Below are 12402 nucleotides of genomic sequence, written 5' to 3' on the forward strand. Positions count from 1 at the left end.
GAGGAAAAACTCGGGTGCGTGAGTTTAGGGATTTAGTGTTTAAAGCGAAAAAAGGGAGAATTGGTTTTATATAAATTAATATATATATATATATATTAAATTATATGCAATTTACTCGCGCGTGGCGTCGTAACAAAATGGGTGTCCTTTCTAGGCAAAATCGACGTTCTGGACGCGCCGGTGCAGTCCGCTTTATCATCCGGGGTCGCTCGGACGGCGTTGTCGAAAAAACGCGTCGAAATTCAAATTTCACATAATTTCGACCCGCGATCGATTGTCTCAAAAGGTTTACTCGAGCCCTCGACGAATAACAGTGCAAGCGATGCGAATCGTGGCGATCGGACGCGTCGACTCTCCGAATTGTGAAGTTCATGCGCGCGGGAGTGCGAATTGTGCAGAAGGTCACCCTAAGGCTCAAAAGGTCCTATAAGAATTCCTTTTGGGTTCCTCATGTTGGTTTCATCCTTCTAAGTGTTAGAAGTCGATACCACACACGCGAAACCACAAAAGAGTACAGAAGCGGGTTGAATTTTTTTAAAATGAGGCGGGTCTTATTTTTAAGGTTCTAAGATAGTCGAAGGGAGATCCCTAAGGCTAGATCCTAAACCCTAAGCGGAAGACTAGACCTCACTAAAAATGAGGTCAACAACCACCTTTATGCAGTATGTACGAGAGGCTCTAGTGGCAATGACTAGTCATATTAGAGGGAACTGAGGAGGAGATTAAGATACCATAGTCTATACAACCACTGCTATTTAACTTTCATGACATGATAACTGACAAACTTCCAGAGGGATTGCCACCATTGAGGGACATTTGGGATGTCATAGATCTTGTCGAATCAATGTTGCTAAACAGGCTTGCCTACACATTGAAACCTGCAGAGTATGAGGTATTGTGACATCCAATATAGGAACCTTGCTATGAGTGGTTTGTTCAAAGAGATTACCAGCTCGTGTGTTTTTTTCCACCTCGATGTTGCTTAAGAAAGAGAGATCATGGAGAATGTACTTTGATAGTCAAACCATCAACAAGATCACTATCAAAATACAAGTTCATCATATCTCGTTTGATGAACTCTTAGATAAGTTGCTTGGAGCCACTGTCTTTTTCGAGATTGACTTTTGCAGTGGATATCGCCAGATCTAGATGAGACCAGGGGGCGGACGGAAGACTGTTTTCATGACCTGGGATAGATTATACGAGTGGACAGTCATGCCTTTCAGGCTGTCCAATGTGCCCAACACATTCATGAGATTGATGAATCAAGTGTTTCGGGCTCACATTGGTAAGTTTGTAGTGTACTTTGATGATATTTTGGTATACAGTAGATCAAATGAGAAGTACTTACCGCAACTGAGGACGATATTCGAAGTTTTGTGATTGGATAAACTCCATGCCGACCTAAAGAAGTGTCACTTCCTAATTGCACAAGTATGCTTTTGGGCTATATTGTGTGTAGCGCGGACATTCAGATGGATCCTGTAAATATCAAGGCAATCATAAGCTGGATGCCCCCACAATCCTTTATTGAGTTGAGACAGTTTTTGGTGAAATCATCATTCTGTAGGAGATTTATTAGAAGCTTCAGCACCATCACGACTCCCTTGACAGAACTTTTGAAAAAGGTGAAGTTCCAGTGGACAAATGCAGCTCAGTTTCGATACCCTGAAGGAGAAGGTGATTGGGCACCAATTTTATCATTGTCGGACTTCAATAAGTTGTTTGAGGTGGAGTGTGATGTCTCAAATGTGGGGATCAGAGCGGTATTAAGCCATGGGGATCTCCCCTTAGCCTTCTTCAGTGAGAAATTGAATAAGTTTAAGAGAATTTTTAACGTAAAAAAAAAGAATTTTATTCTATTGTGAGAGCTCTTAATTGTTGGAGTTATTACCTGATGACTAGTGAGTTTACCTTTTTTACGGATCATGAGGCTTTAAGGTTTTTGAATAGCTAGAACAAACTAAATGGTCGACATTTGTCATGGGTGGAATTCTTCGAATCGTTCTAGTTTGTGCTTAAGTACAAGATAGCATACCAGAGTCGAGTAGCAGATGCATTGAGCTGTCGTCATTTGTTGATCACTTCTATGCAGACTCGATTCGTAGGAATTGAGATAATGAAGGAGTTGTATGGGGTAGACGAAATTTTCAGAGAGATTTGGGAGCAATGTTAGGAAAAGCCTACCGAACAGTGGCACAGGGCTAATGGTTATCTGTTCCACCAGAATATGTATTGTATTCTTCATTGTTCGCTGAGAGAATTCATTATTCGTGAAAGTCACAATAGAGGACTTGTAGGACACTTTGACAGAGACAAGCCTTCGGTGCTCATACGAGAACTTTTTCTTAGCCCCGAATAATGAGAGATGTTGAGTGACACGTTAAACAATGCAGAATTTGTCATGTGATCAAAACCAAATGGCACAGTGTTGGACAGTTCTACCCATTACCACTTGTGGAGGCTCTGTGGGTGGTTGTTAGAATGAATTTTGTGGTGGATCCCCAAGGACACATTAGAACAAAGATTTTGCGATGCTTGTGGTTGATAGATTCTTGAAGATAACACATTTCTTACCTTGCCACTAAACATTGGTTGCATCACATAGAGCTGACTTGTACTTCAGGGAGGTCATGAGACTACACAGGATACCCAGGACCATTACTTCTGGCAAAGATGTCAAGTTTTTGAGTTGGTTCTAGAGTACTTATGGGGGAAGCTTGGCACTAAGCTTCAATTTAGCTTAGGAGTTCATTCACAGACGTCCAGCAAGATGAAAATGGTGAACATGAGTTTGGGGAATATTTTGGGTGCTTTGTGGTGAAAAATATTAAGCAGCGAGACCTAATTCTAGCCCAGGCCGAATTTTCTTACAACAAATTTGTGAGTTAGACATGAGGCACACCTCATTTGAGATCGTGTACCCTTTCACTCCACTGAACTTGATATCACTTTTTTCGATATCAAAGAATAGTGAGGATGTTGGGAGGGTGCATGAGATTTAGAGATTACACGAAAAGGTGGGAAAGGAGATCACTAGGCATAAATAGAAGTACTAGGCACGGGCGAATAAAATTATGAAGAATGTAGTTTTTCAAGAAGGGGATCTATTGTGGATCAGGTTGAAGAAAGAAATGTTTCCTATGGGATCCTTCGGGAAGCTCAAGCCCATGTCAAATGGGCCCTTCAGGATTCTCAAAAAATTGAATGATAATGCTTATAAGATTGACCTACTAAATATTTCGACTACTTTCAATGTAGCAGATTAGTGTCTGTGCTATGAGAAATCGAAAGCTTCAACTTCGACAGATTGGGTCGAAGCTCTCTCAATCTCGGGAGATTGACATGGGGGCGCCTTTGCGCACGTGAGCATGGCAACTGCCGCAGGTCGACCGACTCTGTCCAGGTGGGAGAATGAGCAGTCCTCCCTTGCACACAGTTCCCTCATATTTGGAGCGGCGCTCGCTCCTCTTTACCCTAAGATTATATATATGTTATTTGTTGTGTCTTAGGTTACTTTCGGCTTCAGTTTTTTGTCATTTTCATCTTTATCCTTGGTAGAGTTTTATCTGAGGGCAGATTGTGCTTCAGTTGTATTTTGCTTCAATGTGGTGATTATCTCTGCATATTTCCATCACTATTCTCCTTGCATGCTTGTTGTCGCCCTCCTTGTGCTCCTTCTACTTGCTCCCGCTGCTTCCTACACCATCTCTTGCTATTGCTGCCCATTCCCACCTCTTCCTTGTCGTTGCCGCCCTTTCTACACCATCTCTACTTGTTGCTTCCACTTTTCGCATCCCCCTAGTCTGCTATTGCCCTTCCCAAGCCCCTCACCGCTGCTCAACCGGCTGTCTGGCCGTTGGATAGCCCTCCAACCACGGCCACCTACCTCGCCCTAATGGGATATTAGTGTTTGTGTCCTGTTTTTTTTTAGTTCAAGGTCGTTGATTGTAATTATCTTTTGTTTTGCATTATAAAATTTACAGGGGTTTTTTGGTTAACTTGGATATCACTAAGCTTACCAACTTAGCATTTGTACCATAGATTTGCATGACCACATTAATGTTCAAGCTTGAGAAAAGTGTCAAAATAGTCCTTTGACTCCTTTGTAAAGGGTCATCTTAGTCCTAGAGTATGAGGAAGTGGTCTCTAGGTTCTTTTTTAATGTAAACGGAATTAGTCGTCTATGAGGACTATTTCAGCCCTAATTTAAAAAGTTTGAGGACTAATTTCACACTTTTATAGACTATGGGACTAAAATGGTCCCATGGAAAATACTTAATGGACTATTTTGGCACTTTAATCATTCGCGCTTGTTATAAGCCCTTGTATATATGTAATGGTCCTTATTCTTGTGCGAATGGTTTCTTAAGAGAAATGAATGATAGTGACAAAGAATTAGGGCATGGAGTCGTGATGGTGAAAGCTAGGAATTGAATTAGGAGAGTTGTAGAAATGATGACGGTGGACAAATAATGGCGAAAAACTGCTGTTGGTCAGCAACTCTGAGGAATTCAGTGGCTCTACGGCTAGAAAACAGCTTGCCGACCAGCAAAACTGGAAGACGTGGTTGACGAGGAGGTTCCGCCACCTGTTATCATCAACATACAAATTCACCACTCGAAGAAAACTAGACTATAACTCTCCAAATAAGAGAAAGCGGAGAGAAAATTCTCCAAATAACATAAACCAAAATAGGAAAATATTCTAACCAGAAAATAACAACATACAAATAGTTTCTTCTTGAAATAACCCTAATTCTATTTAGAATAATATAAAAATTGGGCCCACAATGGCCTGGCGACGGTGAATTAGCGGGAAGTCCCACTACAGCAAAATGAAACTGGAATTCCTCTCTTCTTCTCGTCCCATGTAAGGTGGATTGTCGAATCCTACTGAACAGCTCCCACATCAGATACTATTCTTCGTGAGGAAGTTTGTAGTTTGTTTTTTTATGGGTCGTTTGAAGCTTCATTTCTACTGGACAAACTCGTCCTGTGTGTTAGTTTCAAGTATCTCACACTTCTTGCATCAATTTTCTTGTTTCCTATTGATTGAGATGTCTTATTAACAACAGGGGTATGTACATACTTACCACATAATTCTTATTTATTTGCATGTCTAACACCTAAACATTCAGATTTACATGCATAGCACTCAAATTTTCAATATCACATCAAATATACGACCATCACTAACTTTTTAATAAGTGAAATACAGCTGTGCATGCATAGGTTTATGACATGAAGGTGTTATAAGTGTAAATATCAAACTTCGAGTGTTAGATATGTAAATGTATAAGAATGGTGTGGTATGTATGTAAATTTCCCTTAACAAATGCAAATACTTTATAGCTAGTTCATGGTATCTGGCTGAATTCATTGAGCAATGTGAGGACGATTTTAACATGAACGCTGCATTGAAGTTGAAATGGCGGAGAATAACGAAGGGCCTAAATTCCAGAACAGGCTTCAAACCCTACTTCTTCCTAAACCAGATTCAAATTAGGTTTTATTTATATTTTTATGTTCATTTTTTTATGATTTTTATTCACTAAAATTAGAAGTTATTTTATTAGCTAGGCTTTTAGTTGTTTTGTTTTTGCTTGAATGTTAATTGTAAATACTCATGTTTTCTCTAACAAATGGTTGTAGGCCCTTAGATTGTATTAGATTGGCATGAATTAAGCTTGAATTTTTCTCTCATTTTTATCCTTATTTTCACAATTGATCTCTCTCTAACAAACTTGAATGTGTTTAAAAACATTCAACATAACTAAAGATGATTTTGACTGTTTTTAAAAATATGTTCATTTATTTTCAACAGCATGTAAAACATGTTTTATTTTAAATCAAAACACAAATAAAACAAAATAAAAATACAAAATATAGTTCTGCATTCATTCCATTGGTTCTTCCACCCTAAACTAGTTTTTAATTTCTTAACAGTCTACTGTTGCTGCTGGCTATTCTAAGTTCGTAAATCGTGAAATGAGCAAAGCGGAAGCACTCCTGAAGGTATGATCATTTTAATCTGGAAAAATGTTGCAATTTTTTTCTTACAAAATGTGTTTTTTGTTAAAACAATATAGGTTATATTATCCCCTGTTGACTCTGTTGCTAATACATACCGAGCATTGCTTCCCGAGGGCACGCCATTGGAGTTTCAAAGAATACTTGAACTCAAGGTATTTCTGTAACTAATTTTTCTTTCCAGTAATTCTTCATAGAAAGAAATACCTTCTGTTATTAAAGCTGTTATAAAATCAGTGATTTTGCGCCTAAAGGTGGCATTTTGGATGCTGTGAATTTTTAGTGAGAAAAAATGAAAAATATAGCTGAAATTCTTAAATCGACATCTGATCAACACAACATTTTGGGATATCATTTCATTTTCTTCACTTCAATCCAAACAAATCAAATTTTCTTCACTTTAATACAAACAAAGTCAAAATTACTAGCATGTCAAAGTCTTTCATCAAAATATTATTTGTTCATGAAATGTTGTCACCGTCGGGGAAAAATTTTAGGAAAAAATAGAAATAGATGATGTTAAAGCCGTCGAAGCGCACTATAAATGTTGGCTGATTAATGATGCATCACACACAATTTAAAGCAAATTCAATAATTTTGAGATCTATTCAGTTTAAATTTTGGTCAAAATATCCTGTTCTATTTGTTTTCCCTTGTATGCAATATTTGGTTATCAATTGGTGTTGATACATTATAGCTTGTTATAGTTCTTTAACTCAATGCTTCTTCTATAATACACAGTTATTTGTATCTGGATTGGTATAGATTAAACATTTTAATCGGTGAAAAAATAATATTTCTGCGCAAGAGCTTACTTCAAGTTTATTCTGACAAAATTTCCCTAATATAAATAGTTGTATCATAGCTAACCATAGAAATCTTTTCCGAAATCTGATTGAAAAGTTTTAGGAAGCTTTACATACATACCCCTCATTTCCTATTTATTTACAAACTTCACACCCAAACTTAAATTTTTTGCATACATTGCACCGACCTATATATCAAAATGTGTATTTCACTTTTAAAAAGTTAAAATTGTGGTGTTCTTGATGTGATTATAAAAGATTTGGGTATTATAAATGTAAAAAATAAACTTTAGCTGTTAGATATGTAAAAGACATTTGAATTCGGTGGTATATATGTAAATGCTCCCATTTTATACATAACTACTCAACTTATTTCAAAGTAAGCTGACAAGGGCCACCCCCAATCTTCTTAATCCCACGACTGACTCCATTAACCTAAATACTCCACTGATTTTCATTTATACTTCAGAGTTAGAAGAAAGCTCATCAGCAAAAACATTTTGGATGATCTAATATGTCCACGCATAAGCTTACCCTAAATTATGCTGCCAAAATTTGTATAATATAAATAGTTATATTATGCATAACCATAGAAAGCTTTTCCCAAAATCTAATTAAAATTTTTCTAGGAAGATTTACATACATGCCACTCAATTCCTATGTACTTCCATGTTTAATGCCCAAACTTCAATTTTTACATTGGTGCCACCTTAACAATGCATGAAAAGGTGTATTTCACTTTTTAAAAGTTAAAATTGTGGTTTTTTTCCTCATGTGTTATGAAAGATTTGGGTGGTATAAATGTAAAGAAATAAATTTTACTTGTTAAGTATGTAAATACATAAGAGTTTGGGGTATGTATGTAAATGCTCCAAAATTTTAATAAAAAAATTTCATATTATACATAAATACACAGTTTTTTTGGAGTAAAGTGCTAAAATAGTCCTCTGAATTTTTAGATTATTATGTTATTGCTGGAGTTTATAAAAATGCTAAATTAGCCCTAGACTTAAAATAGTCCTCACTTGAAACTATTTTAACCCCCATATTAAAAGTGTTTGAGAACTTAATTGATATTTTTTTAAACTCTGAGACTAAAATAACTCCATGCAAAGATTCAGATGACCATTTTGACACTTCTTTCGAGCTTTTTCTAAATTTAAGCACAGTCCACCTCCTCCCTAATCCCACCATTGATTCCATTCATATTTTAGGGTTTGAAGAAAGCTGATCAGCAGAACATCTTGGATGACTTCAACAAACACAGTCCAGGCATCAATCACCCATCCATTCCTCCCTCGGTCGTCCTGCCAACTCAGCCAGATTCCTCGGCTATTCCACAGAACATAATAGCTGCCGCCGCTGCAGCCGCCGTCTCCGCTGCCACCGCCACTGCTTCCATGGCCACAGCTGCTTCAGGAACGGCCATTACATCTCGAGAAGATGTGCTGACTCGTGCCGCTGCTCTAGGCAGAGGAGCAGCCACCACAGGCTTCAAGAGGTTCCTTGCCTTAACTGAGGCTGCCAAAGATCGTAAGGATGGGCCTTTCAGGAAGCTTTTCAATCCTTAATATATTCTTGTTTAGTTGCTCACTGCAATTTTTTTATTTTTGTGGGTCTGAATAGATTTATTATCTGTGAAATTAATTTAATTTTTTGGCTTAAATAAGAGATTAAATAATTGAGTATTTTTTCAATTTATTTCACCGAGCAGTGATGTGTGAAGAATATGAGGTATTGTGAGTGAATGTTGATTGCTGCTTAGTCTTGTTTGATACTGGTGTATAGAGGTGTATATGGGCGGAAGCTTGAGCGATCTCAATGTTTGTTCTTTTTTTTCTTGAATGGGTTGTGAATGATATGTTTGTGCTCGGCTCGATTCAAATTTATTTGTTTGTTTTAGTTGTGTTTAGCTTGAAATTAAATGATCTAAAATATAATTAAATTTAATATTTTTTAATTATAAAATATTATTTATTTATTTGTTTGTTTAATTCAAAATTAATTGAGTCAAATAAAGTTGTGCAAAAGTTTGTTCGTGTTTGGTTAGTTTATAAATCTAGTTCAAAAAGTGTGGTAGCTAAGACCAAAGTTTGTCTGGTTTGACTCACCATCGGCTTGTGTTTAACTCCACAAGGTTTTAACATGAGCGGCTTAGACTTGGATGCCAAGTGTTAGTCTCCTTAGCTAAGTGGCTTCATTGTCCTTTACTATTTGTTTTTAGGCTTGATTATTTTATTTCCACCTATTGTATCATCCATGTGTTGGTCTTATGAGTCATGATTGACAAATGGGGGGGAATGGGCCCTAATGAATGGGCTTATGGGCTCCCATGTGGCTCGGGCTTGGGTTTACTTAGGTGGTTTGGCTTAGCCCAAATAATTTAGGTTTAGCCCAAAATATTAAGCTTAGGGGGGGACCTTTATAGTTAGCCTAATTAAATAATTAGGTTAATTATGAAGATTACCTCCACAGTATAATTTTAACTTCTTAAGTGACGTTGGTCTTAGCACTTTGAATTGATTTTGATTTCATTATGATAGGTTTAGTTGTCCGATAGTTGATTTGATTATTTGATTGAATTTAACTTGGGTCCAATTGGGTTTTGGTAAGTTTTGGTGATTTAAAATTTTCTGGTTAAGTTGATGTGCTCAAGGCTTATGTTAATTTTAGGGTGGGTTGGTGTTGAGAAGAAAATTTTTGGTGAGGTCAAAGTTTGATTTTGGTGACCCACTCCTCCCTTTAGTTTGAATTTTAATATAATGGGATATTTAAGGTTTTTAAGGTAATGTGGTTAGAGATAAAATCCTTCCTTTGACTAGCCTCATGCTTATTGAGTTTGTTTTAGGTTAAAAAGAATGTCTGGGGTAGCTCATGGGTTAACAGGGGAATCCCTAGAACTCTATGCTCCAAGGGTAGCTTAAATCAATTTTCTCCTCTAAGAATTCACCTCGGGCTTCTACTAGTTTTAACCCTCTTCATCCCAACAAATAATTGAGGATTTGGGTTTATCCTTATATAACTCTAAGTGAATGTATAATTGGTTTGAGGTACTATATAGGTGAGTTCCGTCTCTAGGCATCTAAGAAGATCACAAGGAAATCCTAAGGTTGGATCTTAGGCTTCTATAGAGAGAAGAGATGTCCTCACAAAAGTGAGGTCAACAGTTACATTCAAGAAATAATATGATCTCAAATGTCTTATGAAATATATATATATATATATATATATATATTTCATGTCATTTTCTCCTAGAAAATCCAAAATCAAAGATTAATTAGATATTTTATGATAATTAAATAAGAAAAAGAAAAAAAAAATTTAATGGCTGATTTAGAGTATATATATATATATATAAATATATATATTAAACATCACCTAACAAAGCCCTCTTGAAGACTAAAGTTTGATATAACTTCATTAATTCTTGATGATCAAATACTTATATGTTTGTAACTCCAAATAGCTTCTTCAAACTCTCAAGGCTTTGAAGGGCCAACTTATAGTGTTCATCCAGTTTGTTTTTCATTTTATTCAAACCATATTGAGATAGTAAATTACACATAATGTAGAAGATACATCCATTAATAATGAACATGAACCTTTATTGAATTTAATCCCTCAAAGTAATCATTGCATTGCTCTAAATACTACACTAGTACTAGTTTACTTTTGGTAGACAATGCAACACAAACATAACCTAACTGTTCATATCCCTTTGTGATATGTTATCTTTTATTCCAAAGTCTTTACCAAAACCTTAACTCTAACTCTCCTTTGCTTTCACAAAATTGGATACTCCACTAAAGTTATTGAATCTAATAAGTTACAAGTTAATATAGTATTTTATAATAGTAGAGATAGCCCACCAACAATATTTATCTTGAACACAATCATAATATTCTTATATATTATAAGAGCATTAGTGTTAACAAAATAGACATAACTTGAAACACCAAGGATAATTAAGGATGTTATATTCTATTTATAATTAAACAAATCATTTTTTCCTCGCATCATTGTTATATAATACCATAACTTCTAGTCTTATACATAGTTTTATTTCTCATATAAAAAAGCCAACAATCAATGAGCATATTTTAAAAACTATCTCTTACATATCATAAGAATAAGTTGAACTGAGAGCGCACTATTTTTATGCATGTCTTCTTTAGTCAACAAAAGAACATCATCTGAACTGAATCAATTAAAACTACAAATACATATGTTAAACTTTTTTTATGGCTTTCATATGCTTCTTGATATTTTTTAATTGTAACTACCAAACTCGTACTATGTGAGGTATTATTACCCCTTTGATCCATTCCATCTCACATTATGTCAAGTTTCACAATTTGTTTTTGTTTTGTGTAACTTTATTCCAAACTCGCCCATTTGATGATTCATTCTCCATCATAACATGCTTAATCATTTTATTCTCGTTAAAACTTAATCTATTGTACTAAAAGGTGCCTCTCATATTTGTCTAGATTTTAACAATCATTTATTATAACATCATATGATCCCATTTTAGTGTGAAATTAACTCTTTAACATCTCCCTTTCCTCCTACAAGTTTGCCATCCTGCAAGCTTCTACAAGCCTCTGGGTTGTGCTTATGTGGTCCTCAATCCTTATGATGACATCTTCATCACCTACATCTTTGATGTTGCCCAAACATCCATTTTGAACCTTTCTTCATAGTTTCAACCACGACCACCTCCATCTCTATTAGAGTTAATCTTATTCTATCAAAAAAGTTGGCTTAACTCTAAGTCAACTCCACCTGACTTATAATAAATAAAATTAAAGCCTAGGTTAGCACATGTTTCAAGACAAAATTACTCCTTTCCTTAATAAAAAGCTTATTATTGAAGAAACATAAGTCACACATGCTTATATTAAAGCATGTGCTATCCAAAAAGAGAACTCATTATTGATAGCTATTGACACCATATTTTCTCTTTGAACATATGAATTATATGTTATTTGAAGACAAATAATGAGTTTCCACAAGTTTTTTGTTACTCAAAATTGATCACACCAATCCGACTCAAAACCCTCAGTGGTGACCTTGGTTAGCTCTAATGCACCTCCACATCCTTAAGTATATTACATATCTCATTAAGGATGTTTTGGAGATGCGTAGGAATGGGGGATTGCTCATAAGAAATGAGAGTGTGCATAAGGCGACAAAAGCTTTAAAGTCTACACCATGAGAAAAGTATTCATGTGATGAGAGCATGTTTGTGCATGGGATGAATCCTACACAAGTTTACTACAATGTTAAGAGTAATTGTGTGTGGAATATTTAAGGTTAATTTAAAATCTTTTATTTATATTTTTATTTTATTCATATTTTAAATTGAAATAAAACTTTTTTAGTGTTTTAAAATACACATTTTTTTTCTTATCAAAATTTGGATATATTAATTTATGTTTTGGGCTATGACTGACCACTAAAAGTTATAATAATTATTTTTAAAATACTTGAAATATCTAAAGGTTATTTTGAGTAATTTTAAAAAATTATATTTATATATATATATAAATATAAATGATCAT

General features: G+C 35.4%; 1 protein-coding gene across 1 annotated transcript in view; it reads left to right on the forward strand.

The window, feature by feature from the left end:
- Nucleotides 1-8699, forward strand: part of LOC110029433 (vacuolar protein sorting-associated protein 53 A) — a gene marked incomplete at its 5' end in the record, with an annotated part of 58485 nt that extends 49786 nt beyond the window's left edge. Inside the window, 3 exon segments of the mRNA XM_020731731.1 lie at nt 5949-6017; nt 6092-6187; nt 8053-8699. Of these exon segments, the coding sequence (XP_020587390.1) occupies nt 5949-6017; nt 6092-6187; nt 8053-8409 (522 nt within the window).
- Between the last annotated feature and the right edge of the window lie 3703 nt (nt 8700-12402).

The sequence above is a fragment of the Phalaenopsis equestris genome, unplaced genomic scaffold, assembly GCF_001263595.1.
Source record: "Phalaenopsis equestris unplaced genomic scaffold, ASM126359v1 Scaffold000572, whole genome shotgun sequence".
Classification (NCBI taxonomy): domain Eukaryota; kingdom Viridiplantae; phylum Streptophyta; class Magnoliopsida; order Asparagales; family Orchidaceae; genus Phalaenopsis; species Phalaenopsis equestris.